Here is a 26,919-nt window from a genome sequence, read left to right on the forward strand (position 1 = left end):
GCCTTCGCCTCAGCCGGCGTCCGCGAGACGTGGGTTCCTGAGGGGAGGCGGACGCCATGGCGGTCGAGGCCCTCGCGGTGGAGGCCCTGACCTCGCGCCTGGAGCGGCAGGAGGAGGATATCCGCTGGCTGTGGACGGAGGTCCAGAAGCTGAGGGAGGAGCAGCTGCAGCCGCCGGACCCGAGCCAGGCGGCGGGGCCGAACCTCACGCGTGAGGTGGCGCGGCTCCGGGCGGAGAACCGCGAGCTGCGCCACTGCCTGTACCGCCTGCGGCTGCGCCGGGCCGAGGGGCTGAGCCACGGGGCCCCGCGAGGCCGCGCGGCCCAGGCCGCGGCGTCCGGGGAGGCCGAGAGCCGCGCCCGGGGCGCGCAGGTAACGAGGCGGCGGAACCCGCCGGGAGCCCGGGCCGCGCGCGCGGGGGCCGGAGACTCCATCCACGGGCCCCGTGCAGCCGGCGGGACGCCCGCTGGGCACTGCCCAGCCAGGCCGGCGCCTGAAGCGAGTGCTCAGCGCGACACGTGTGTCCCCCGCCTCTCCCGTGCCCAGCCCAGTGGCCCACATGACATCTGTGTCCCCAGCCCCGTTACCCTGCCCCGAGCCCCACAGCAGGTGGCCAGGATGGCATTCGTGTCCCTCGTCCCGCTCTCCTGCCCGGTGCCCCTCCCGGCATCCGGGTCCCCAGCCCAAATCCCCCCCCCCGCCCCGTGCCCCGCGGCGTCTGCCCAGGACAGCCCCTGGTATATCCCCATCCTCACTGCCCAGGATGGCAAGCCTGTCTCCAGCCCCGAAGACTTCTCAGATTGAGCGCACGGTAACTGTGGTGCGCTAACAACATGGCTTTAAAAAAAAAAAAAAGTTAAATTAGAGCCTTCTGCTTGGGAGGCAGGAGAGTCTAATCGTGACCCACCAGTGCGGCTGGGATTCTACACGTGCACCACCAAGCCCCACCACTAGCAACGTCTTAATGAAATAATGGGTTAAAAGTCCCTGGTGACCACTACACATTTTTTCAGTGAGACGGTTGTTTGTTTGTTTGTTTTTTTAATGCACATCCCCTCCTTCCTCAGGCTTCAGATGTGCAGCTTTTACTTGCCTCTATTATGCTATTTATCTTTCAGCCTCTTTCTAGTAAAAGCCAAGAAAAAGATTTGAAAAAGAAGAAACTGAAGGAAAGTGAGCCAGGTAGTGAGGTAAGCCTATGGTAATAATGGTCATTTTAAGTATGAATGTGTAGGAGTCTTGACACGAACAGAATTAATAATTATTTGGGTCACATAAATATGTCTCCATTTGGAGATGAGCTAGTTACTTAGCTATATTTGAAGTCCTCAATTTCTTTCTTCTTCTTCTCCTTTTTTTTTTTTTTTTGCCGGTCCTGGGGCTTGAACTCAGGGCTTGGTCACTGTCCCTGAGCTTTTCTTTTTGCTCAAGGCTAATGCTCTACCACTTGAGCCACAGTACAACTTCTGCCTTTTTCTGTGTATGTGGAATGGAGGCATTGAACCCAGAGCTTCATAAATGCTAGGCAAGCACTCTCCCACTATACCACATTCCCAGCCCCTCTTCTCAGTTTCTTAAAGGTGAGATAGCATATCTCTCCTTTATATCAAGGAAACTAGTGACTCTGCTTTTTATTTTTATATTTAAATAAAAATCATTAAAACAGCCTGAATGTATTCATTGTGCATCAGCATTTGGTACATTTGGACAAAAGAGGACAGTCTGGTTTTGAATCAGTGTAGTTCTGGACTTTAAATCAGCCAGGAGAAACAACTTGAGAATGAAGTGAGATGGAGGAGTTGACATTCTTGTCTCCAGATTCTTCATCCATAGTTCAACAAACTACGAGTTGAAAAATGTTTGGGAAACATTGCATCTGTACTGTACATTTACAGACTTTTCAGGTCATTATTCTCTATTTACCTAGCCTTTTGGTCATAAGCAGTCTACAGATGATTTTTAAGGATACAGGGAAACATACATAGGTTATAGATGCATACTATGCCACTTTTTTTTTGAGGAACTTGAGCATCCACAGACCTTTTGGTATCTGTGGGGCTCCTGAATCAAATCCCCCTGGATGCCAAAGGATGGCTGTGTATAAGTAAGTGTTCTGTCACTCTCTATGTGCTAGAAACAGCGGGAAAGGTGGAGTGGTTTGAGGAGGCAGGCTTTGAGCTGGAGCCTTAGAGCTAGGAAGCAGTTGGATGTGTGGGGAGTGGTCTCCTGGAGAGTACTTGTGTATGTTGTGTATGCTGAGGAGGCAGTGAGGGGTGGAACAAATTCAGGGCTGTGCAGTAAGGACACGACTGGGCTTATATATGTATAAGGACTGGTGTGTGTTTACCCCATTGTATTCTAATGATTTTTAGGTGAAGCAACCGAGTTTTATAAAAGAAAGATTGAAGCTTTTTGAAACATTGAAGAAAGAGCATCAGATCTTACTGGCTACCGAAGAAAAGAAGAATACAAGTGGTGTGATTACAGTAGCGATGCCTGATGGGAAGATGGTAGAAGGGCAAGTGTGGAAAACAACACCTTATCACGTGGCTGCTGGGATCAGGTAGACCTTCCATGTAGACCTTCTATATCTTCCTTCTACCTTCTAGGTAGACCTTCTATATCTTCTATCATAGATAGATAGAGATAGACACAGAGATAGATAGATAGATAGGGGGGCATGGAGACAGAGATAGAGACTGAGAAATCAATTTGGTTGATTCAGTTATTATACCTCAGTCTGGAAAAGTTTTCTGACTGGAGAAAATCTTTTAGGGAACTACCAATCCATTTTTTTATTCAGTTGAATAAATTTAAAAGGCCATTTAAAATCTTAATTGAATATCAGAGCGTAATATCTTTTAAAGGTCTAATTTAAAGTTTTAATAAACATATAGAGAGTGAAGCCGGAAATAGTAGTTCACTCCTGTAATCCTAGGTACTTAAGAAGCTGAGATCTGAGAATGGAGGTTCAAAGCCAGCCTGGGCACAAAAGTCACGTGAAACTCTTATCTCCAATTAACCGCTAGAAAACGGGAAGTGGCATTGTGTCCCAGGGGGTAGGGTGATAGCCTTGAGCTCGTGGACAGCTCAGGGACAGTGTCCAGGCTGAGTGTAAGCCCCACGACCAAAAAAAAAAAAAAAAAAAAGAAAAGAAAGAAAGAAAAAGAAAAAAAAAGATAGAATTCTAGTTTTGAGTAAAAAAGCTAAAGGACAATACCCAAGCACTGAGCTCAAGCTCTAGTACAAGCTCAAGCACAAAGAGAGAGAAAAAAATATATCCATTGAAATACTTAATTGCCAAAATGGAGCAGATTAAAACCTAAAAGGAAATAATCAAAATGACCAGAAAGTCTTGGTTCTCTTTTTTATTACTAAATAGTATAATTTAGAAACTGTTTAAGGTTAGAGAAAATGCTGTGGTTTATTGTTAATTGTAAGAAGTGGTTTATAAAATAAGATACACATATAATAGTATTATTATTATTTTTTTTTTTTTTGCCAGTCGTGGGCTTGAGCTCAGGACCTGAGCACTGTCCTTGGATTTTCTCAAGGTTAGAGCTCTACCACTCAAGCCTCAGCACCATTTCTGGCTTTTTTTTTTTTCTATGTATGTGGTACTAAGGAATTGAACCCAGGTCTTTGTGCATGCTAGGCAAGCACTCTACCACTAGGCCAAACTCCCAGCCTAGTATTATTTTTTTATGTTGGTATATATAGAATAATGAGGAAGGGTATGTAATATCAGATTCAGAATGGTGAGACCAGATGATTCTTATTTTCTTTGTGCTTTCTAGGTTTCTTCTCTTGCTTGTTTTTCTCAATCATTTGCAATTAATAATATGGGCACTGGTGGTTCATACCTGTAATCCTAGCTGTTTAGGAGACTGAGATCTGAGGATCTCAATTTGAAGCCAGCCCAGGCAAGAAAATCCACGAGACAATAATTTCCAATAAACTACAAAAAAAAAAAAGTCAGAAGCAGAGCTGTGGCTCAAGTGGTAGAGCACTAGCCTTGACCATAAAAAACTCAGCAACAGCACCCAGACACTGAATTCAAAGTCCCAGGATAGACGCGCGCACACACACACACATTCACACACAAACACAAACACACGACGCATAGAAAAGGAAAAGAAAAAAATTAATGCCATAAATCCAAAAATAAGTAAAGGGAACTGACAGTTTTTGAAAAGTAAAATTGATTATTTAAAAACATCAAAACAAAGCTGGGTGCTAATATCTATATTCATAGCTGTTCAAGAGGCTGAGCTTTGGAGGACCACAGCTTGAGGCTAGCACAGTCAGAAAAAAGTTCACAATACTCCATCCCCAAAGTAAATGTAAAAACGGAACTGGAGGCATGGGTCAAATGGTAGAATACCAGCCTAGCAATTGTAAGACTTTGAATTCCAACCCTTTTGTCATCATAAAGAAAAAAGACAGCAAAGATCAATTTTCAACAGCATCTTGACAACGTTTTCAGGGTGGGTGCAAGTATGCTGAGCTTCTGCTTACTCAGATGCTGACTTACAAAGGCTCACGTGGGTCTGCGTCTACAGCTGTTCGCAGAAGATGCAAGGGTACTCGCATGCTGTGTCTTCAGTAAGAACAAAAATAAAGGCCGTGAAATGTACCTGACTGGAGGCTTCCTTAACAAATACAATGCTTCTGGAAAGATTTGGGAGTCTGTTGGGGTCAGACTGTAAGACTACACTAGATGGGGTGGGGAGAGATGGAGGAGAATGATGGAAGGTACATTGGTCAAATTGGTATGTTGACATATAGGTAAGTAAATAAATAAAAATGTAAAGGGCTATGTTGGGAAGTATGCTTATTTTAAAAAAAGGTAGGAGGAACAGGTGTAGGATTCAGCTGTCATATACCAAAATGTTATGAGTAGTTATTATTGGGCATTAAGATTTATTTGTGGTTTTAACTTTATTTATTTTCCTCCCTTTCTTCCCTACCTTCCTTCCTTTCTTCTTTTCTTCTGTCCTTAATATTTTTTTTATGGCAGTACTAGCAGTTTGAACTCAGGACCTGTTACCTGCTAGGTTAGAGTTACTCTGCTGATCCATGCCCCCTGCCCTTTTTCACTGGTTATTTTTTAGGGCATGGTCTTTATTGCCTGCTCGGGTACTCCCTCACTTTAGGCTTCCTGGAGTCACCATGATCACAGGCATAAACCATCTTGTCTCAGTGGAGTCTCTTTAATTTTTTAATTTTTTGCCAGTCCTGGGGCTTGAACTCAGTGTTCTTAGACACATTTTGCTCAAGGCTAGCACTCTGCTACCTGAGCCACAGTGCCGCTTCCAGCCTTTTCTGTGTATGTGGTACTAAGGAATCAAATTCAGGGCTTTGTGCATGCTAGCATGCTAGGCGAGCATTCTACCACTAGGCTATGCTTGCTCCCTGGCTCCTCTCAAAGACTTTTTTTTTTTTTTTTTGCCAATGCTGGGCTTGAGCTCAGGGCCTGAGCACTGTCCTTGGACTTTCTCAAGGCTAGACCTCTACCACTTGAGCCTCAGCACCACTTCTGACTGGGTCTTTGTGCATGCTAGGCAAGCATTCTACCACTAGGCCAAACTCCCGGCCTCCTCTCAAAGACTTTTATGCTCAAGCTGGTCTGGACCTGTGATCCTCTTAGTCTCAGCCTCTTACTTAGCTTGGGAGCTTCCTAAATTTTAAAAAGCAAACATAAATTGCTCTAATTATAATAGTTGCTACCAAAGAAAAATCTGTCCAATTACATTTGTACTTTCTATCCATTCTTTTTTTTTTTAAACTCTAGAAATTATTTTAATCCTGTAAGGAATTGTATCATGGGCATATGTGGTAAGCGTGACTTTCCCCTCCCCTTAGTCAGGAAGTGGCTGCAAGCGTCGTGATTGCCAAGGTCAACGGGGAATTGTGGGACCTGGACCGGCCCCTGGAAGGGGATTCTACCCTGGAGCTGCTGACTTTTGACAGTGAGGAGGCTCAAGCTGTAAGTATTTAAACAGGCCTTTTCTCACCCTGGGCTTGTGAGGCCCTGAATGTGATTCTTTATCACAGAGCCCTGCTCATCCTCTGGTCCCTCCCCTGGTGTTGTCCGTTGCCCACATCTCGCACAGTAGACAAATTGCATGAGGGAAAAAAACTCTATTTCTGTTCGGATTGTCTCACTGCACCTAACACAGTGTTTAGGGTCAACACAATGCCCCAGATAGAGGAGTTGGACTAATGCTGGCCGTTAGCCCATTCTGGCATCCTAGCCTATGCTCTGCCCCAAAGATGACCCTCTGGGCTGCTTCTCAGCGTGAGCCCAGCCTACGCCCAGCCTGGGGCAGCACTACACATAGCTGCGCTGTCAGCTGATCCCATTATAGTCAGCTTTCTGATTATTCTGGGGTTCCTGTGTAATGAGGGGAAAAAAGTGCCAGCAGGGGATTCATTATCCTGTACCTATAATTTTTTTTTTTTTGCCAGTCCTGGGCTTGAGCTCAGGGCCTGAGCACTGTCCTTGGACTTTCTCAAGGCTAGAGCTATGCCACTTGAGCCTCAGCACCACTTCCAGCTTTTTTCTATATATGTGGTACCGAGGAATCGAACCCGGGTCTTCGTGCATGCTAGGCAAGCACTTTAACCACTAGGCCAAGCTCCCGGCCCTGTACCTATAATTTTAATTTATGGGTAAACTGAAATTTAATTCCTTATCTAATAGTCTAAGCAATATAAGTTAATTTTAGTAACCCATAAACTAAAACTAATTCCTTGGGAACTTGGAACCAGATCAGCTTTCTAAAGTTGTAAAAGAAAAGGTAAAGGTGCCAGCAGGAGTTCCTAGCAGCACTTCCTTCTTCCCCCAACCTTCATTCTGACTTCCACAGAGATGCAAACTGCCATTAACTTTGACATTATCCCAGGCAGCCATGTTGGCTGTCTGTACCCAGCCCAGAGCAGCAGCAGCTTGGCTCTTCCCTTCTTCCCCACCTAAACCAGATTTCTGTACCCCCTCTGTGTGTGTTCCAAGTGGATACTCTTACCCCACATCTATATGCCTAGAGCACAAGGCTCCAGTGAATGCCAGGGAGGGCATAGCTCTCAAGTGGGCATGGTAGACTCTCTTTCAAATGCCTTGCATTTATCCCCTCAACACTCACCCACTTGCTTCCTCATGGTATCTTCCTGCAAATGCCTACTGCTCTGGTTTCTCTCCTGCGACACAGGTATACTGGCACTCCAGTGCACACATCCTGGGGGAGGCCATGGAACTTTACTATGGAGGCCACCTGTGCTATGGCCCGCCTATTGAGAATGGATTTTATTACGACATGTTCATCGAAGACAGGTAAACACCCCTGAATACTAGCTTTCCAAAGGCCACGTGCTTATTCCTCATCCTGTTATGATGGCTTCATCTTTGCTCAGTCATTACATGTTGGATTAATATTAATAGATTGGTGAACCATTGTTCACCAATTGTTTTCTTTTCCCCCTAGAAGAACAGTATATAGCTGTCTAATGTGGGACCTGCTAAAGCACACAGTACAATACTGCTTATAACCAGAATCACAAGCTAAATTCCAAACATCAATCCTCTCAGGTCTTCCCCTCTGTATCACAGGTGTGCCCCCCACACACTTGGGGAGCAGGGTAGGGGGTGGTTCAGAGACCTCACCCCTGCCATGTATTCCTCGTGGCTCTTAAAAGGTCACCAAAGTAGCCCAAACTAAAATCCCTGGTCCTTCTAGCTCTCCATTCTCCTTGCCACTACCCCACTAGCTATAGCGCAGTGTACCTATTCTATCTCACTAGTACTTCGCCCATCTTTCCTCTCATGTCTATCTGAACTTAGACCCATAACACTTCTTCCTGGACAAGTGCAGTGCATTTATCTTTTCCTGACACTTCATTTTACTAACAACCTCCCTCACTGAGTGCCCAGCACTCACAGACTTGTCCAGTTGAAACTTTTACTCAAAACATTGAACTGTGTTGATCTGCTGTGCTCTGACCCCACCCCAACCAGCAACCCTCCAGCTCTCAAGACAGCATCACCCACCGGGCAGTACAGTACCCACAGGTTGAGGGCTCGTTCCCACACATTGCCCCATCTCAGATGCCAGTTGTAAGTCTAAGGCTTCCATGCATCTGATCCACCAGCTAGAAATCTGAAATCCCTACCACCCTTTTCAATGGGCTCAGCAACTTGTTAGAATGGCTTCTAAACTGAGGCAGGCACAGTTGATGAAATAATTGGTGACTAATGCAATCTCCAGGCCCCTCTTTCCTCCTTAAAGGGTGGGGTTCCAAGGTCTAGCATCTAATCACACCTTGGCATCTTGTGAGCAAGTCCCCATCTGGACTTCCTGGGTGCCCACAGTTATCTCATCAGCACACACAAGGCCCTCTGACCATCCAGAGCCTCTCCCATCATTCCACAACATTCAGTGGCATCTCTGATTTCTGCTACTTCAGGGTTCTTCTGTGGAGCTGGGGGTTCAGCAGTGAAGCCAGTCTGTCCTCATGGAGCTGGCAGGCAATGGATGACAGACACAAGGGGTGATGAGTGTATGAAGGAAAATAACTAGGCTTTGGGCATGGGGGGAGTGACCTCAGGACAGGCAAATGAACAGAAGAGGTAGAGTGCCATTGATGCTGAAGCCAAAATGGAAGGAGGGAGGGAGATCTGAGAAACTAGGGGGCGCAGGAGAGAATTGTTGTGGAAATCTAGAGGAAGAAAATTCCAGGCTGCAAAGAAGCAGGGTAGAAGGAAGAAGGTGAGTGAGTGAGAAGTCAGCACTCACTGATGGTCTGAGCACCCCAACCACAGTTCACATACATCTTTCTCCCAGACTAACCCTCACAGCCACTGGTGGCAGAGCACAGTGAGCCCTGGATGCAGATCTTTGGAGCAAACAAATATAAATGCCAGATCCATAGGGAAGAGCATATGTAGCCTGACTGGGGAGACTTCGAGCAGAGCAGTTCCTTGGCAGAGGGGAGATGATAAGATCTCACAGCTCCAGGCTTCCTGCTGCCTTGTACAATACAACCCCAAGCCAGTTCATGAGGGGTGTCACTGGTGATGCTGACCACACATCAGAGGCCAGAGGGACATGCAGAGTGTCAAAAGGTCTGCACTGATGTGCGTGGTTCTTCCTTCCAGAGCAGTGTCCAGCTTGGAGCTGGCAGCCTTGGAGAACATGTGTAAAACCATCATAAAAGAGAAGCAGCCTTTTGAAAGACTGGAAGTCAGCAAGGAAACCCTACTGGAAATGTTCAAGGTAACTGGGAAACTCAGAACAGTCTTCCACTAGGAGCATGAAGAGCAATTAATATAGACTAACTTGTAGCCTCCCTCTCCACCGCTTACACAAAGTCCTCTGTTGCTCCCCACAGTGTCCCCAGCCTGGCACTGATTGTGCAGTGGCCCCTAGCCATTTGCTCTAACATTTCTGCTTTTCCAGGAAATTTTCAAACAGATGTAGGTAAAGGGCCAGGTGAATTAATTGTCACATGTATATATATAGCTTTAAATCTGACTAATTCTGAGTATTATTTTGTTATTTATTTATAATTTTTTTTTGCCAGTCCTGGGCTTGAGCTCAGGGCCTGAGCTCTGTCCTTGGACTTTCTCAAGGCTAGAGCTCTACCACTTGAGCCTCAGCACCACTTCTGGCTTTTTTTTTTTTTTTCTATGTATGTGGTACCAAGGAATGGAACCCGGGTCTTCATGCATGCTAGGCAAGCATTCTACCACTAGGCCAAACTCCTAGCCCCAATTCTGAGTATTATTAATAGCTGTCTAGTGGGAATGCTTACTTCTGTATTCTTGAGTAAAACATTGATTCTAGCATTGAAAATAAAGTCAAGAGCATTAAACCAGATAAATATTTAACTACCAAATTCAACAATATCAGTACTTGTAGACACATGTTGTCTTTCTGGAGGTAGTGTCTGTTAAACTTTTTTTTTTTTTTTAAGATTTTTAACTTGTAGCTGGGGATATAGATTTGTGGAAGGCTTTGGATTTGATCCCTAGAAGGGCATAAATAAATGAATAAATAAATATTCTATATAAAACTTGTTGAACTTGGTTTTCTAGAACAATATTACTCAGCAGAAATATAATGGATCCACAAATCAGATCACCATGTGTTATCTTAGATTTTATAGAAAATCGTTTTATTTAGCCAGGCATGTCAAAAATGTCATTTCAATACATAGCCAATGAGGTCCTGCATGTTTTCTGCTTACAACCATTCATGTCAGATTTGCCCCACTGTGGTGGGAGTTGAGGCCCCTGGTTGGAAGGCACAGCTCTGGGCTGTGAGGTCTTTGTGTCCAGTGGCTCAGCATCTGGTCCCTAGCACCTGTCCCAGCAATGCTTTTGAAAGAGGCATGTGTACTAACTTGCAAAACATTTTTCTTTGTAGTACAATAAATTTAAGTGCCGCATTCTGAAGGAGAAGGTCAATACTCCAACCACCACAGTTTACAGGTTTGTATGCCTACATTTCAACACTTCTTGATGGTAAACCTGACGATCTTAACAATATAACTAGAGGGTGTATTCTTGAAGCTAGTCTGTTTGTTGTTGTACAGCTGATAAATTACATTACTTAGGATCCCCAAAATATTACCACCAAGAGGAAATTTATTTTCTCCTTTATTAGCTATTAGGATGGTACTAAGATACAATGTTTGCATTTCATCTTAATTTTTAAATTTAGGATAGGGTCTTTCTTGACCAAGACACACCCTCAAGCCTTGATTTGTCTACTGTAGGCTTCCCCTCATTTCTGTGACTGCAGGTGCATACCAACACATTCAGCTTTTCCCCACAGACATTGTTCACAGATATTTTTCTGCCTGGATCTCAAGAGGCCCTGAGTTCAAATCCTAGAATCACCAAAGAAAGTGTATTCATGTACTCACAAAAATATGAAGATAGGATTATAATGAATCTAAAAATCTGTAAAAATATCCTAAATATCTCATTATAGGTGTGGTCCACTAATTGACCTTTGTAAAGGCCCCCATGTAAGACACACAGGAAAAATTAAAACCATAAAAATTTTCAAGGTAAGGATTTTTTAAAATTTATAAATATAGAAAACTTAAGGTAAACTAGATGATAAGGGATTTCAATTATTCTTTTGTAATCTGAATATGATATTTAAATAATCATTCTCCTTTAAAAGTAATATATATTTTAGAATTTGGATTATTAGAAAACTACATGTATCATTTTATTTAATGTTATTGTATCAGAATACATTTCCTTTTTGTATATTTTTGATAATGCTGTCCTTTATATAGCCAGCCTCCCATATCCATAGGTTTTGTATCTGTAGAATTAACAAACTGTGATGAAAATATGTGAAAAATTTCATATATACAGACATGTGCAGACTTTTTTCCAGGTCATAGATTTCCTTTATCAGTCGAGGATAACAAATATTTTCCATAGCATTCAATATATGGATTTTATACATTTTGAGATTATTTAAGGCACACATGATAATGTATGTTATATAGAAATACTATGCCATTTTATACAAGGTGAAAAACATGACTTTTCATATTCATGGAAGGTTCTGGAACTAATTTCCCTCCAGATACCAAGGATTGATGGTACTAGGGTTTTCTTCAGTTGCCTAGCGCAAGCAAGAACATTTATTTCCATGTAAAAATAAGGTACTGCAGGAAAAAGGACAAACAAAAGAAATGGTAATGTGATAGGGGAAACATGGCTCCGAGAGTCTGGGCCTTTGTAAACCCCTCTGTACAATGAAAATCTATTTTAAAATGGTGAAAAAGCAATATGGGCTGCGTGTCAGCATTGGCCCTTCACGGTGGCCATGGGCCACTGAAGCTCATCTTCCCCTTCTTGGACCTCCTGCCTCTTTCTCTTCTGCTTGCTGTTCTTCAGTGTTCTTCCTTTCCATTCCCTCACATTTCATTTCTACTCTTCACATAATTCACTGATAGGTGGGATAATTTGGGAAATTATAACTGTAATTAGACCTTTGTAGCTTTAATAGAATGAATTTCAGATTTTAATACCATCAATGTCTTGAAACAAGCAATGTGGCGATAACAAAGAAAAACTACAATTGTATTCAAAAGCAGAGCTGTTGATGCCCAATATTTAAAATGTGTATCAAAATTTTGTGTGATGTTTAGAATTCTTCAACATATTGGGAGGGCAATTCTGAAATGGAAACCCTGCAGAGAATCTACGGGATATCCTTCCCTGATAACAAAATGATGAAGACCTGGGAAAAGTTCCAGGAGGAAGCTAAGAACCGAGATCACAGGAAAATTGGGAAGGTACGCCTCACATTCCCTTAGCCACTGAAACACAAGTCTGCATTTGTTACCTTGTGCTTACATCTCACACAACACAATTTAAACAATAGTCTTTCTTCTTCTTCTTCTCTCCCCAGTGCTATTTTCTTGACACTCATAACCTGAATTATCTTTTAACCTCTCCCTTTCCTTATCTTTTAGTAGTTTCTTTAAATTGTACCCCTATCATTTTTATCATGATATATATCATGATTTAAAAATAAAACTTTTTTTTAAATAAAAAATGATGTACACTAAGTAGCATACTTTTTACTTAGGAGACAGGCATTGTATAGAAAGAAAGAAGGATATTTGAAAACAGATGGATCCTAGGTTTTAATCTCAGTCCTTCCAGGCCAGGATTGAGCTGTGTTATGTGGTGGCTAAGGTTTCACTTAGGAAACTCACTGCCCTCATCTGTCCTGCTGAGCATGGATGGGATCACAGGGTTGATCTGAAGGGACTGTGGATGGGGGTGCTGCCCACAGAGCAGGCTCTCAGGTGACAGTTACTAGAACGGTCATTACCACATAAAGCCTACTCCCTGCAGCAGATTCTTTTCTGTCACATTTTTCTCCATGTGAGATCTTCTGAGTGTGTCACAAAAGCGTTCACAGTGAATAGCACGGGATGACAAACAGGCTGACCTCAAGGCCAAGTCTCCATGAATGTGCCCTGAAATGGTGGTTCCAGAGCAGTACTGAGGGTTTGGGAATGGTTAGTCTTAGAAGATGGAGAAATCACTGACCCTAGCAGGTCAAGTGTGTGTTAACTACCTAGGAATAAAAGGGAATGTTTGAAATGTAATTATTGTTTCTATCCAGGAACAAGAACTTTTCTTTTTCCATGACCTGAGTCCTGGAAGCTGTTTTTTCCTTCCCAGAGGAGCCTTCATTTATAATACACTTACGGATTTTATACGAGTAAGTTAGTTTAAAATTTATTTAAAAATTTTTTATTTTACTGCATTCTACATTTTACTCTTTTTTCCTCATTATTGAGTTGTCAAGTAGTTCTATGGATTGTGTCTTCTAATGGAAACATGGAGATGATTTTTTGTTTTCTTGGATTTTATAAAATGTGCTTGCTGGCCATGTAGACCATGTAGAATATAAAAACAAGTGTGAATGTCTCTGTGAGAGAAGAAAAAAAAGAAAAATGTCTTTTTCTGGCACAAAATGTTCACTTAGGAAGCTCTTCTGTTGTCTGTGACTTGACTTCCTGGTGATAGGAGGGGTCCATAGCAAAGAGCAAAGAGCAGTTATGTCAGATTCCTACCAGTGGTATAAATTCATAGATTGGAACGTCTTCAGTGTCTGCATGATTAGGACTACAGACACATTGCTCGGAGGTGTTCTACGTGGACTTCTGGGATTCCTGTCCATTCACACTCCATTTTGTCTTTCCTGTGAGTAGTAAACTACAACAATCCACCATATAGTGATGTTTTCAATCAGTGACAGACCTCCTGTGTGATGGAGATCCCACAATGTATCAGACAATCTTATCATCCTGTCAGATTACGTTGTTGTAGCTGTCTTAGGTGGGTAAGTCACTCTTCAATGTTCCCCTGATAAATTTGCTTAATAACAACCTTCTCAGGATGCATCCTTGTTAGGAAACACATTTTTTGTTCTGTTTCTTTGAGACAAGTTCTCAGTATATAGTCCAGGCTGGCCTTAAACTCATTATGTAACCTAGGATGATAAGCTGGAACTCATAATTCTCATACTTTTGCCTCTTGATATATATCACCGCACCAGGCTAAAATCTTCAATAAGTTGATTTTTATGAAGCACCTATTACTAATTGACCCTCAGAGATTCTTTATCAAACTATAAAACTACTTGCTGCTTTTGTTCTGCAGTGGTTCGAGTAGTTGCTCATTTAACTTTTTACTTCAGTTGGTCATGGGGCTTGAACTCTGGGCCTGGGCACTGTTTATGAGCCCTTCAGCTCAAGGCCAGTGCTCTACCACTTGAGCCACAATGCCACTTCCGGTTTTCTGGCAGTTTAATTGGAGATAAGAATCTCATGGACTTTCATGTTCAGGCTGGCCTTGAACCGAGATCCTCAGATCTCACCCTCCCGAGTAGCTAGGATTACAGCTGTGAGCCACCAATGCCCGGCTTAACTTTTTTTTTTTTTTTTTTTGTAATTTGGTCCTTCTTCTTTTAGAATCAATCTGATGCTAAGATTTGTGTGCGCTAATATCTTAGAACTTCTTTGCACTATCCCTCTTCTATTCCCCTTCTATCTTTCCTGTTTTGGATTTCTTGTTTCCTTATCCTGGTCTTCTTCCTCTTTGCTAATGTATAACTCACCTCTGGGGAGAACTTCTTTCAGTCACTTCCTGTGCAAAGGTACAAGGGATGTGTGGTTGTTGTCTGCAGCTTCACTAGTCTTCTTTTCCTACCTTGCCATGCATGTTCTCTGGAGCCTGAGAGTGACCTCTACAGATTCTGTCACAGGGCTACACAGTCCAGGAAGAATGGCCAGTGGGAGGCAGGTGGAGAGTATAGGGAAGGAAAGTTGAAATGTTCCTAACCATTGTTAGAGATTTTGGCAGATGGTGATGACGAATCACAGTTGCTACTTTGGTTGCATTGTCCTTGCTCAAAAATTAACATACCACCTATTGCCTAGAACTCTGGAGGGGAAAGGTGAAGATGAAACAAAAGGGCTTTATGATAGCCTTAAAGGGCTCTCTTATCTTTTATAGATGCAAGACAGACATGGCTGATGGCCAGGCCCAAGGTCTGGTTGTGTGGGTTGCCGAATTGTAAAGGCATTTAAATATACAGCCCCAGTAGTCTCTAATGCTAAGGTAAGGATACTGGTTGGAAAGGAATGGGTCCCAGAGTTGCATAGCACTCCTCCTGTCTTCTCTCTATATAGGTGGACATCCTTTATTTTCATGGGCTTTAGAGAAACAGCTGTTTCTGTTGGGATATATTAGCTTTTGTAATGAGAAAGCACTTGAAAATATTTTGATTCACTTCATGTATAGGAGCTCATGGGGTGTTTGCAGATCACCAGGCCATGGGGTGCCTGAAACTGTCCCTCAGGGACAAAATACATTGCCTTTGTGTTCAGAGCCATTCTCCAGGTTCCTTCAGGAGGCTAGATTAAGAATTGACTTTTCCAGGCCCTTGATTTCCCTGCTCTCCAGAGAAAGAAGCTGATGGCATAGCATTAGATATATTCCCCCCAACTTTTCTTCTAGAACATTCAAATCTACAGAAAAGTTAAAGCATACTAAGTGTTTATTTTCTATTTAAAACTAAGTGCATCAAGACTGTATTGCATGCAACATGGCAATCAGACATTGAATTATTCAATTATTCTCTCTCCAAGAGCATAGGAAAAAAGTCCTGCTTTTTTTCCCCTATGTGCGTTGTATTTCAATTTACTAGTTTTAAAGAAATAAACCACTTGATACTATATGCTGTTTATGTTAGTGGCCTTTTTCCCCCTCCCTGGCACATGTGGGAAACCATTTTAAAGGAGAATTTCTTATGACCAATTTTCAGAGGTTTTGGTTCGTGGCTCTATTGGTTCTGGGCATGGTGAGGCAGAACATCACGGCAGAAGGGTGTGACCAAGCAAAGCAGCTCACTTCTTGGTAGCCAGGAAGCATAGAAAGAAGGAGGGAGGAAGCTGGGTACCTATGGCTCACACCTGTAATCCTAGCTCTTTGGGAGACTAAGATCTAAGGACTAAGGCTTGGAGCCAGCCTGAGCAGAAAAGTCTTATGAGACTCTTGTATCTAATGAACCAGCAAAACATCAGCCAATGGTGTGGCTCCATTGGTAATGCCAGTCAAGCAAGCGAACAAACTGAACAAGTGTGAGGGCCTGAGTTCAAACCTCAGTACTGGGGTGAAGGAAGGAAGAAAGAAAGAGAGTTGCCCAGGACAAGGCGAATTCCCCCCAAAGACCAGTTACCTTCTTCCTCCCATAATGCTCACCTCTGAATGTCCCTACCATGTTCCAGTAATGCCACCAGATTATGAGTCTGTCACTGGATTTCTCTACTGATCATATCAGAACTGTTGTCATCCACCAGCTGGGGACTAGACCTTCAACCATGAGCCTTATGAGGGAATAATAGCACTATTTCATGTTATACAATAGGTATACACATGCAGTTCTTACTGTGCATATGTAAATCTTGTTCTCCTGGTTCACAAACATGAATCATGAATGAAAACAGAAGACACAATCTTGAGTTTAAAATAACTGCTCTGTGGGGCCAGGAGTTTGGCCTAGTGGTAAGAGTGCTTGCCTAGCATGCATAAAGATCTGGGTTCGATTCCTCGGTACCACATACATAGGAAAAAAAAGTCAGAAGTGGTGCTGTGGCTCAAATGGTAGAGCACTAGGCCTTGAGGAAAGCCCAAGGATAGTACTCAGGCCCTCCAGGACTGGCAAAAATAAATAAATAAATAACTGCTCTGAGTGTTACCTTGCACGGAATTGTTATCTGTCTTCTCAGATATTCCCACTAAATGCATTTGTCTGGAAGGAGGAATGACTCATGGAATTGTGATCTGCTCTGGCAGATGTTAACATTAAACACATTTATCTTGAAGGAGGAATATCACAAACGCAACTTCACCGAAGTGCTCTCCCCCAACATATACAACAGTAAACTCTGGGAGGCCTCAGGCCACTGGCAGCATTACAGTGAGAACATGTTTACCTTTGACATCGAAAAGGACACATTTGCCCTCAAGCCCATGAATTGTCCAGGGCACTGGTGAGTATTCAAAGGGAAACAGGTTTTGCATGAATGAATAACACCCTTCCTCGTAGCTTCTACTGTTATTAATTTGCCTTGTGGAGTGAAGTGATTCTTAGTCCTCTTTACCAAGTGATTGGATCCTGAAAGCAAAGTACTTCTTGAAGTGTGTTTGATCTCTAGTAGGTGTGGAATGTTAGCTGGGGATCATTTTGGTCTTATTTTTCTCAAAGGACACTATGCATGTTTTATAAATTTTTATGTGTCCCCCTAATGGCAATGTATACAGGAATGGCAATTTGCATACAGGAATTTCATACTGTGTGGGTCAGTATAGCACAATCAGAAAGTCATAACCAATAGACTTGTGGATATGGTGATTCCCATGTTCCTTTCCTTTCATCCCTGAAACTGGGATACATTTTATAATTGATGATACCTTAAGATTATATCACATTGTAAACCATATGTTATTTTCTGTCTTAGTGGCACATAAAGTCATGCCTTCTTATAGAATGTCTTGGAGCAGATATGTGGACAGTCAGTTACACAAAGGTTAGACCAGTTTCCTGACAGGAACTTGTTCAGGTACTTCTGGAGCCCAAGAAGATCGACAGCCCCATCCAGAGGGCTTTGCCCAAGACTCACTGCGTGGGCAAACACAGGGAACAGATTTCTGGACAAGAGAGATAATAGATAGGCTTCTTTCTCAGAGTGCTGCAGTGATGGAAGCTGAAGGTTCAGCCATTTCTAGGAGATGACTGGAGTCTGTAACTGAGAGATAAAATGAATGCTTAACATGTGTAAGGCCCTGGGGTTTGACTCCTAGACCAAAGAGAAATGTAAAAAAAATAATGTGTAGACCTACAAACCAGAGTTTATGAAGCTGTGCTTAACTGTAAAATTCCTTTCTGTCCTATGTGTTTCTGCAATTTTTTTTTTAGTGTAATGTTTGCCTACCGTCCACGGTCTTGGAGGGAGTTGCCTCTCCGATTGGCTGACTTTGGAGTTCTTCATAGAAATGAACTGTCGGGGACTTTGAGTGGCTTAACCCGAGTCAGGCGCTTTCAGCAGGATGACGCTCACATCTTCTGCACAGTGGAGCAGGTACACCATGGTACTGAGGAGGCATGACTGTGACAAGTTCACATTCCGCAGTCTCCCAGAATTGCTATGAAAGTGTTTGGTCTGGATGCATGCAGTTTTAGTAGTCTGTGGTTCTGTAATGTAGCTCATAATGTCCTGTCATAAAAAGGATTAGTATTTTTCTTTAAATATCTTCACTTATTTTATTAACTTAAGTTCTATTAAGTTGAATGAATTTAAAGGATTTAGACTTTTTAAGAAATAATTGCGTAGAGGGCCGGGAGTTTGGCCTAGTGGTAGAGTGCTTGCCTAGCATGCATGAAGACCCGGGTTCGATTCCTCGGTACCACATACATAGCAAAAAGCTGGAAGTGGTGCTGAGGCTCAAGTGGTAGAGTGCTAGCCTTGAGAAAGTCCAAGGACAGTGCTCAAGCCCTGAGCCCAAGCCCAGGACTGGCAAAAAAAAAAAAAGAAAAAGAAATAATTGCGTAGAACTAAAGCAGTTTCAAAACCATGATGCAAAAGGCTACCACCAAACATTAGCCAGCGATTTGTTCTCATGGGGAGTTAGAACAAGAGCAGAGAGTCTTTGAACATGTATGTGAAATGTTTACCAATACACCTCAGGTATCAACAAATGTAAAGGGATTTAGTAAATAAAGTTTACCGTACAAAGTTTACAGAACAAGTTCCTTGGTACAGTTGAGTTACAGTAGAAGTCTGTAACAGCAAGCTATTTGGAAAACTTTCAGATGTGTGAAGGGTAAACGGCATGCTACTAAATAAACAATAAGGAACCCAAAGAAAGCAAGAAAACATATTCAGTGAAAGCACAACACATGACAAGTTGTAGGATCCCACAAATGGCGTATTTGCTAGATATCTAGGTGAGAAAGGAAGGCAAATTTCAAATTAGTCACCTCAGCTTCTACTTCAGAAACCAGAAGCTGGGCATGGTGGCACCTACCTACAATCCTGGCACCTGGGAGGACAAGGCAGGATTTCAAGATAGGAGCCAGCATGGCTACATAGTAAAAGCCTATCTCAAAAAAAACAAAAAATAAAAAACAAAAAACTCCACTACAGACTACTGTCATGAACATAGAATCAAAATGTCTAAAAGTTCAGCAGATTAAGTCCACTAGGTTGTTTTTTTTTTATTTTTTTTTTAAGTATAAGGGATCTTGACCAAATAGCTGCTGTTCAAAGAAGGGCAGATATATTTAATGCTAGAAAGTGAAAAACTCACCATATTAACTAGAAGAAGAAGAAGAAGAAGAAGAAGAAGAAGAAGAAGAAGAAGAAGAAGAAGAAGAAGAAGAAGAAGAAGAAGAAAGGAAGGAAGGAAGGAAGGAAGGAAGGAAGGAAGGAAGGAAGGGAAAGAAAACATATTCATCCTGCACCTGGGACTGAGGACTGGAGTTTAAACTCAAGGTCTGGCTTTCTTGTTCATCACTGGAACTCTACTACTAGAACCATATTTCCAGCCACACTATATCTAATGCCCATATTAATAGATGCAAGGAAAAGCATTAAGCAAAATCCAATAGTTATTTTTCATAAAAATTCAAACTAAGAATGGAAAAGAATTTCTTCAACCTAACAACACTTGTGAAAAATCTAAAGCTAGCAGAGCATGGTAGCTTACATCTGAGGAGGCTGAGCTAAGGAGGATATTGATTTGAGACCAACCCAGGCAAAGAGTTCATAAGGCCCCAGCTCTACCAATAAAACGCCTGGGTGACAAGTGCCTGCTATCCCAGCTGTTCCGGAAGCATAAATAGAGTTACTGTGCAGGCTTGCTTGGGAAAAAAAGTAAGACCGTATTTTTTTAAATAATTAAAGGAGAAAAGGGCTGGGGTAGAAAAAAATAGCTCTAGGGGTAGGGGTAGAATACCTGAGTCTGATCAGCAACTACAAGACCCCAAGTTCCAAACAAAACAAATAAAAAGCAAAAACATAAGGCTAATTTCATACTTAGTAGTGAAAGTATGCTTTATCCCAAAGGTCAGAAGTGAGATAAGGATGTAACTTCTTGTCATTTTTACTTAGTAATTATTATACTTGAGAAACTCTATAGTAAAATAAGGCAAGACAGACAGGTGCTCGTAGCCCACACCTGTTGTTCTAGCTATCCAGGACGGCTGGTATCTGAAGTGCTGAGCTTTAAAGCCAACCCAGGCAGAAAAGTCAACAGCAGAAAGCAAAGCTGGAGGTATAGCTCATATGGTAAAGCACCAACCAAGCAAACAAGCTCCTGAGACTCAAGACTCCTGAGTTCAAACCGCAGTACCAGATAATAACAATACCAATGCATGACAACTGGGCATGGTGGCTCACGCCTGTAATCCTAGCTACTCAGGAGGCTGAGATTTGAGGATAACAGTTCAAAGCCAAACTAGGCACTGAAGTCCATGAGACTTATCTCCAGTTAACCACCAGAAAACCAGAAGTATTGCTATGGCTCAAGGGGTAAGGTGGTAGCCTTGAGCCAAAGTGCTCAGGCCCAGAGTTCAAGTCCCATGACTAACAAATAATAATGCACGACAAAAAGCAGAGGACATAACCATCTGTGTCATGAATGTCATCAACAAATAAGTTATCAGATCTAAATGCTTTTTATACATGATAGCATGGAATATCAGTATATGAAATGAATTGTACTTTTGCACACTAGCAGTGAATCATTAGAAACAGTGAATAAAGATGCTATAAATGAATTTCCATTTGTTGTTACATCATGTCACCTGTGTAACATTGTCGCTTTGGTTTCAGATAGAAGAAGAAATCATGGGATGCTTGCAGTTTTTACAATCTGTTTACTCAACATTTGGCTTCTCCTTTCAATTAAACCTGTCAACAAGACCCGAAAACTTCCTAGGAGACATTGAGATGTGGAATGAAGCTGAAAAGGTAAAAGGAAGCCAGTGCATGTCCTTCAAACACTCGAATAACTAGGACACCAACCCAGCTGTTATCTGCTACTCACATCAGCTTTCCCCTTAGATTCTGTCCTGCAGGAGGAGTCTGTATCTCCCCACCTCCAGAGTGTGGGTGGAGTGTTGATAGCTATCTTCCCAGGGGCAGACCATTCAAAGGAATACTGGGAGACTAAAGGCCCCTTCTGTTGGTACTCAGCACCAGGTCCAAGCACCTTCATCACAAGCCATGTAAAAAGTACTTAGTGGCCAAAGATCAAAGCGGGGTTTCTATCCCCACACCCTAGTAGGTCATAAAGATGTTTCCCAGGCCTCAGCAGGGGGAGAAGAAAAGCAAAAGGGAAGGCCACAGTCTTGGCCTTCCCATTGTGTGGGAGCCAGAGCAAGGCCAAGGTCCCCAAGCTCCTGCCTTCTCACATGAGAGGCCTCATGTCCTTGTGGACAGCTTTGTCTTACACTTTTTGACAAAAAACTGAACTCTTACCTTGGATGGGTAGTAAATTTCCCGGTGGACATGTGCGTGCATTTCTTAAACAGCAGAACGATCTTGCTCATCCTCCTCTCTGCTCAACAGTTAATTGGATGTAAAATGTGCAAGAAGTATATGTCAAACAAAGAATGCAATGGCATGGTTATTGAACTTACTTTTGTCAAGACTAGAACACAAAAAAAGATATACAATAGGTATAAATTTTTAACATTTTTCTTCTTTAAAAACAGCAACTACAGAATAGCTTGGTGAAATTTGGAAAACCATGGAAATTGAACCCAGGTGATGGAGCATTTTATGGTCCTAAAGTAAGTAGACCACAAGCTTCCAAATAAACAGAAAGAAAAATTCCAAATGATTAAAATACAAAACCTTTTTAAGCAAACTTTTTGACTTACAGATTGATATAAAAATCAAGGATGCTATTGGCAGATACCATCAGTGTGCTACCATTCAGCTAGACTTCCAGTTGCCTATTAGATTTAATCTTACATATGTTAGGTGAGTAATCGGATACGGTAAGTGCTGCAATATTAATACCCTCATTATTGGTCATCTGAGCATGAGTAATACAAATGTAAACATTAGTAAACCTCTTATATGTATACCTACACACACACACACATAAATATTTATATTCTGTTTGGAGCTTTCCTTCATCCATTTTGTGTTCCATACCAAATTATCTAAGGGTAGATACTTCATAAACAAAACATGTTTATTTAGCTCATAATTCTGACAGCTGGAAAGTCCATCTGCCATGGCACTGACATCTGTCGAGGTCTTAATTGTATCTCAACATGGCAGAGAAGTGGAAAAGGAAATGGCTGTATCATGAAGCAGACAAGGATATGAGTGGCTTTGCATTGGGACAACCTACTGTCTTGGGAACAAGCCCAGTCCTGTGAGAGGAATAACGTGGCTCCCTTCTGAGGAAATGTCCCTACGACTAGGTCCTGCCTCTTAAAGATTCACCGCTTGTTGAGCTGTTGGTATAGTTTCAGGGTTACAAGCGGAACACATTACACTTGTTGCAATAAAGTGGTATTTTATCCTTCTAAGAAACAGGTACACAAATCTTAGGGAGGCTTACTTCTTGACTAATCATAATTTCTAGTCCCGTTCTTTTATACAGGGGAGAAGGATGAGTATCAGAAGGGCTTCAGGTCTGCCAGCGGATGTGTAGAACAAAAATCAGGAATACTTTGAAAGTGAAGTTGACAAATGGGGTTGTGGATAGTGTGTGTGTGTGTGTGTGTGTGTGTGTGTGTGTGCACGCGCACGCGCGCACATGCGCGCAGGAGTGTGTGCAACTGTTTGAAACTAAGAGAGAGGATGTGGGAGTTCATTACACTAGTCATTGCTTTTGGATGTATTTTCGGTACCCTGTAATAAAACCTTTTAAAAGCAAAGGAGAAAAGATAACAAGCAAAGCCATCTTTCCGAGAGAAAACAGAGCCACCAAACAAACCAATTTGTCAATGAAGAGGCAGCCAAAACACTAAATCTAGACAAAATTCAATAGGAGAAGTAAACTTACTGCCCAACCTTAGGGAAAAGCTTACTCAGTAATGTTCATTTTTCAGTAAGGACGGGGATGACAAGGAAAGACCTGTGATCATTCACCGAGCCGTGCTAGGGTCTGTGGAAAGGATGATAGCCATTCTCGCGGAAAACTACGGGGGGAAATGGTAAGTGATGTACAGAGGAAAACCACTTGTCTAGTAAGAGTAAATGAAGATGGAAAACATTGGCAGCTTCTGTTTTATAATCAGCAAGTATCCATGCTGTGCCAGTTACCCTTCTAGGAGCTCAGGAGTGTTCGTTATTTTCTCATCTATTTCAAGCCCTTGAAAGATCTAGTTGCTATGTGGAAAAACATACATCCTGCCCTCTGGGTGACTGCATTCTGCCACACTCACATCTCTTCAACCTATGTTGGAAACAGCACAGAATACATTGGCCTGCAACCAGCAAACTTGATCCTCCAGTGGCCTGAGAGGTCAGTTCCAGCAGCCCAGCGCCACTCATAGAGGCCTGGGAAGGGAAATCCTCCTTGCTGGAAGCTGGCCAGAGGTGTGGAGTCATATTAATATAAGGCTGTCCTTACTATTTTGACAACCATGTCAGAGATTTAGAAATAAGTAGACTGGAAAAAAAGACAGATTAGGAGAAGGAGATGATATCTCTCTGAGTGGCCTACTGAGGGAGCCCATGCTGCCCAGCGCAAAGCCTTCATTGCTGAGGAGGTTTTCAGCATTCACAAATGAGCAGGCTTGAGTTGGGGGCCATAGTTCACACCTGGAATTCTGTCTGTGAATTTTAACTGTACAATAAGTGATGATTATGAAAATGCTCATTTGATATATTTTCCAGGCCTTTCTGGCTGTCCCCTCGTCAGGTAATGGTCATCCCTGTGGGACCGACATGTGAAAAATACGCCTTTCAGGTACAGTCAGTAGAAGTCTATAACCCCCTTGCTGTGTAGAATGTTGTGTATGTCCTTGACTTCATGCTTTAAAATATTACATAATCATCATTTCAATTTAACAACCAACATGTTTCAGTAATTAGGAGTAACATATGAATCATGTTTATGTAGCTATGTCAGAACTTTTTTTTTGCCAGTCCTGGGGCTTGAACTCAGGGTCTGGACACTGTCCTTGGACACTATTTGCTCAAGGCTAGTGCTCTGCCACTTGAGCCACAGTGCCACTTGAGCCACAGCGCCACTTCCAGACTATGTGGTACCGAGGAATCAAGCCCAGGGCTAGGTAGAGTGCTTGCTAGGTAGAGTGCTAGGCAAGCACTCTACCACTAGGCTACAATCCCAGCCCCAGAACTATTTTTTATTGGTTTTGATAAATTTGTATATTGAAACGTCTATTCTACTTGTCTCTGTGATAGAAAAGCATCTTCTGATACATTACTGCATAATAAATTACCTTAAGTCCTGGCAGCCTGCGATAACAAATGTTCCTGAGAGTTGAAAGTCTGGGTTCAGCTTAGCTGGTTGGTTCGGGTGCAGTGCTCATAAACCTTCGGTCATGGGCTCCTCATCCACCGATTGTGTGGCCTGCCTGAATGTCTCCACAACAGGGTATCTCGGCCCCCAGAGCAAGCGATGTGGAGGATTGGAACTCGGTCCCTTCCATCCTCCTGTGTGGGCACACAGATTGCGCCTCATGGAAGGTGCCCACAGGGGTGTGAAGGCTCAGGAAAGCAAAGGGGAAAAGCAAAGGTTGGTGTGAAGTCTGTCTACCACGAGTAACACAACAAATCTATTCTGTTTTCTTCCAGGTATCCAGTGAATTTTTTGAAGAAGGATTCATGGCTGATGTGGATTTAGATGACAGTTGTACATTAAATAAGAAAATACGGAATGCACAGCTGGCTCAGTATAATTTTATTTTGGGTAATTTGTTATCTTCTTTTTCTAAATGCTTGGGGTTTTTTTTGCTTTGATTCCAAAACAGTAAAATGAGAAATATGCCCCTGCTTGATTATCACAACTTGACTGTTTTCTTGTACACAAAGAAGAATCCTGGCTTAGCTGTTTCTGAGTAGTCATTGTTATGTGCAGGAAGAAGTTTATGTATTAACTCGAGTTTCTCAGCTATCCTATATTGTAGTATTTTTATTAATTGTTAACATCTCAAGTCAAATGAAAAAAGAATGTAAAAATGACCTTATATTTATAGTGAGAGACCTATATTGTTTATGTTTGAGCCATGTGGCAGGCTTGAAATATTCCATGTTTTTCTGGTTTAATTAGAAATCTTGAAGATTAATCTAATGAGTGGAAAAGATTCCAAATTGAAAATAACCAAAAAATTTTTGTAAAGTAAATGGAAAAAATAAAGCATCTGAGAAGCATTTAAGTAATTGGATACAGAATCCAAAATTTAGGCTTCAGAAATAATTATGAAGCTAGAGGCATGCCTGAAGTTATAGACTACTGCCCTCACAAGCACAAATTCCTGAGCTCAAACCCTAGTACACTCACAAAAACGTGAAAGATATAAAAAACAAGAGTAATTTTGGAGTCAAGAGAAACCTGTGGTCATATGCCTACACATCTAGTACTGATGTGCCTCCTGTAAGCCAGAAGAGAAGACAGAAAGCAAGATGAATGTATACTGAGCTGTTCTGCCAAACCATTTGTTGACTTTGTAGTAGTAATTGTGATGCTTTAGTCAGGCTTGTTGTAGTGTGTGAAGTCAAAACTTAGATTAGAAAAAAGATAATGACATAAAAGGTAGAATGATTCAATAGTCACACACCATTGGAAAACTCACCAAGCCGCACTGTTCTTCCTGTTCTGCTCTATCCCTTTAAGCTTCTCTTCAATATGTGCTTTGTTCCATGTACCAGTTTCTTCTATGTGTCAAAAAAGAATGAGTGAAGATTCCTAAATTACCTCACAATATAGGTCACTCCTCCCTTTCCCATTTGGGAAATTGTGGTTGGCTGGTATGGCTAGGAAGAGCCCTCTGCTTTTCTTTGCACCCCAAGACCATAATCCCGTTCTCTCAAGTGGACAGTGAGGAGATAGGACTGGTGGTCATCCTTTCCCCCAGGACACTTAACTATCAAAGGAAGAGGCTCATAACCGAGGACATGAAGGGAAATCATTTATTTTCAATGTTTTCTTTTTGTTTCTACAGTGGTTGGAGAAAAGGAAAAGATAAACAATGCAGTGAATGTTCGGACAAGAGACAACAAAATTCATGGAGAGATTTCAGTAGCTTCTGCCATTGCCAAACTGAAGAATCTTCAGAAATTACGCGTACTAAATGCTGAGGAAGACTTTTAAAACCCTTTCCTTGCACTTGCTTCTGCATAGCCTTGTTTTGACTACTGAAATGTATTTTTCTTAACCAGTTAATATGTTTATGTTTCTTAGAACTTTAGGCCTACTGCGGGGGTCCTCTCGTGGGCTCAGTTGAGAAAGGAATAACGAACAATTAACTGATTACAACAAGTATGAGGATTGTGACAAGTGACAAGTGACTGTTATGATTGTGATTTCTCAAAAGATGGGTTTCAGGCATGGGGGTGTAGGTCAGTCAGTGGTACAGTGTTTGTGTACCATATGTGAGGGTTCAATCTCCAGCACTGCAAAAACAAAATGAAACAAAGGGTAGGCTTCAACTATAAATCCACAATCCTCTCTGGATGGGAGGAAATCTTATTTTCTAATATGTCTCAGGTGTTTTTACGGCTGTTTTTACTAAAGTTCATACTGAAACTTTATGCCCAAAATTGGAGTACTACTTGATTTGTTTTAATCAATTGGCAACCATAAGAGAAGCTAAAA

At 42.1% G+C, this 26,919-nt stretch overlaps 1 protein-coding gene and 1 long non-coding RNA gene across 3 annotated transcripts; one reads left to right on the forward strand and one right to left on the reverse strand.

Moving 5' to 3' along the window:
- Window positions 1-26,487, forward strand: Tars3 (threonyl-tRNA synthetase 3). The gene is made up of 19 exons (XM_090321693.1): window positions 1-371; window positions 1,118-1,189; window positions 2,372-2,562; window positions 5,865-5,988; window positions 7,211-7,332; window positions 9,154-9,271; window positions 10,424-10,488; window positions 10,994-11,072; window positions 12,177-12,323; window positions 13,166-13,264; window positions 16,936-17,102; window positions 18,029-18,191; window positions 20,946-21,083; window positions 21,830-21,907; window positions 22,000-22,100; window positions 23,186-23,290; window positions 23,976-24,048; window positions 24,900-25,014; window positions 26,267-26,487. Exons 1-19 carry the CDS (start codon window positions 57-59, stop codon window positions 26,413-26,415), a joined length of 2,421 nt encoding a protein of 806 aa, XP_090177819.1. The 5' UTR covers window positions 1-56; the 3' UTR covers window positions 26,416-26,487.
- LOC150044378 (uncharacterized) lies at window positions 18,188-26,004 on the reverse strand. Of its 2 annotated transcripts, XR_016533205.1 has the most exons (4): window positions 25,898-26,004; window positions 24,545-24,758; window positions 21,594-21,672; window positions 18,188-18,326 (listed from the first exon to the last, which is right to left on the reverse strand). It is a non-coding gene; the product is annotated as an uncharacterized LOC150044378 (long non-coding RNA). The 2 variants fall into 2 exon arrangements; XR_016533204.1 differs by lacking the exon at window positions 25,898-26,004 and having other exon boundaries at window positions 24,545-24,806.
- Window positions 26,488-26,919: the final 432 nt, after the last annotated feature.

The sequence above is a fragment of the Megascapheus bottae genome, chromosome 30 (assembly GCF_031878675.1).
Source record: "Megascapheus bottae isolate mThoBot1 chromosome 30, mThoBot2.hap1, whole genome shotgun sequence".
Taxonomy (NCBI): Eukaryota; Metazoa; Chordata; class Mammalia; order Rodentia; family Geomyidae; genus Megascapheus; species Megascapheus bottae.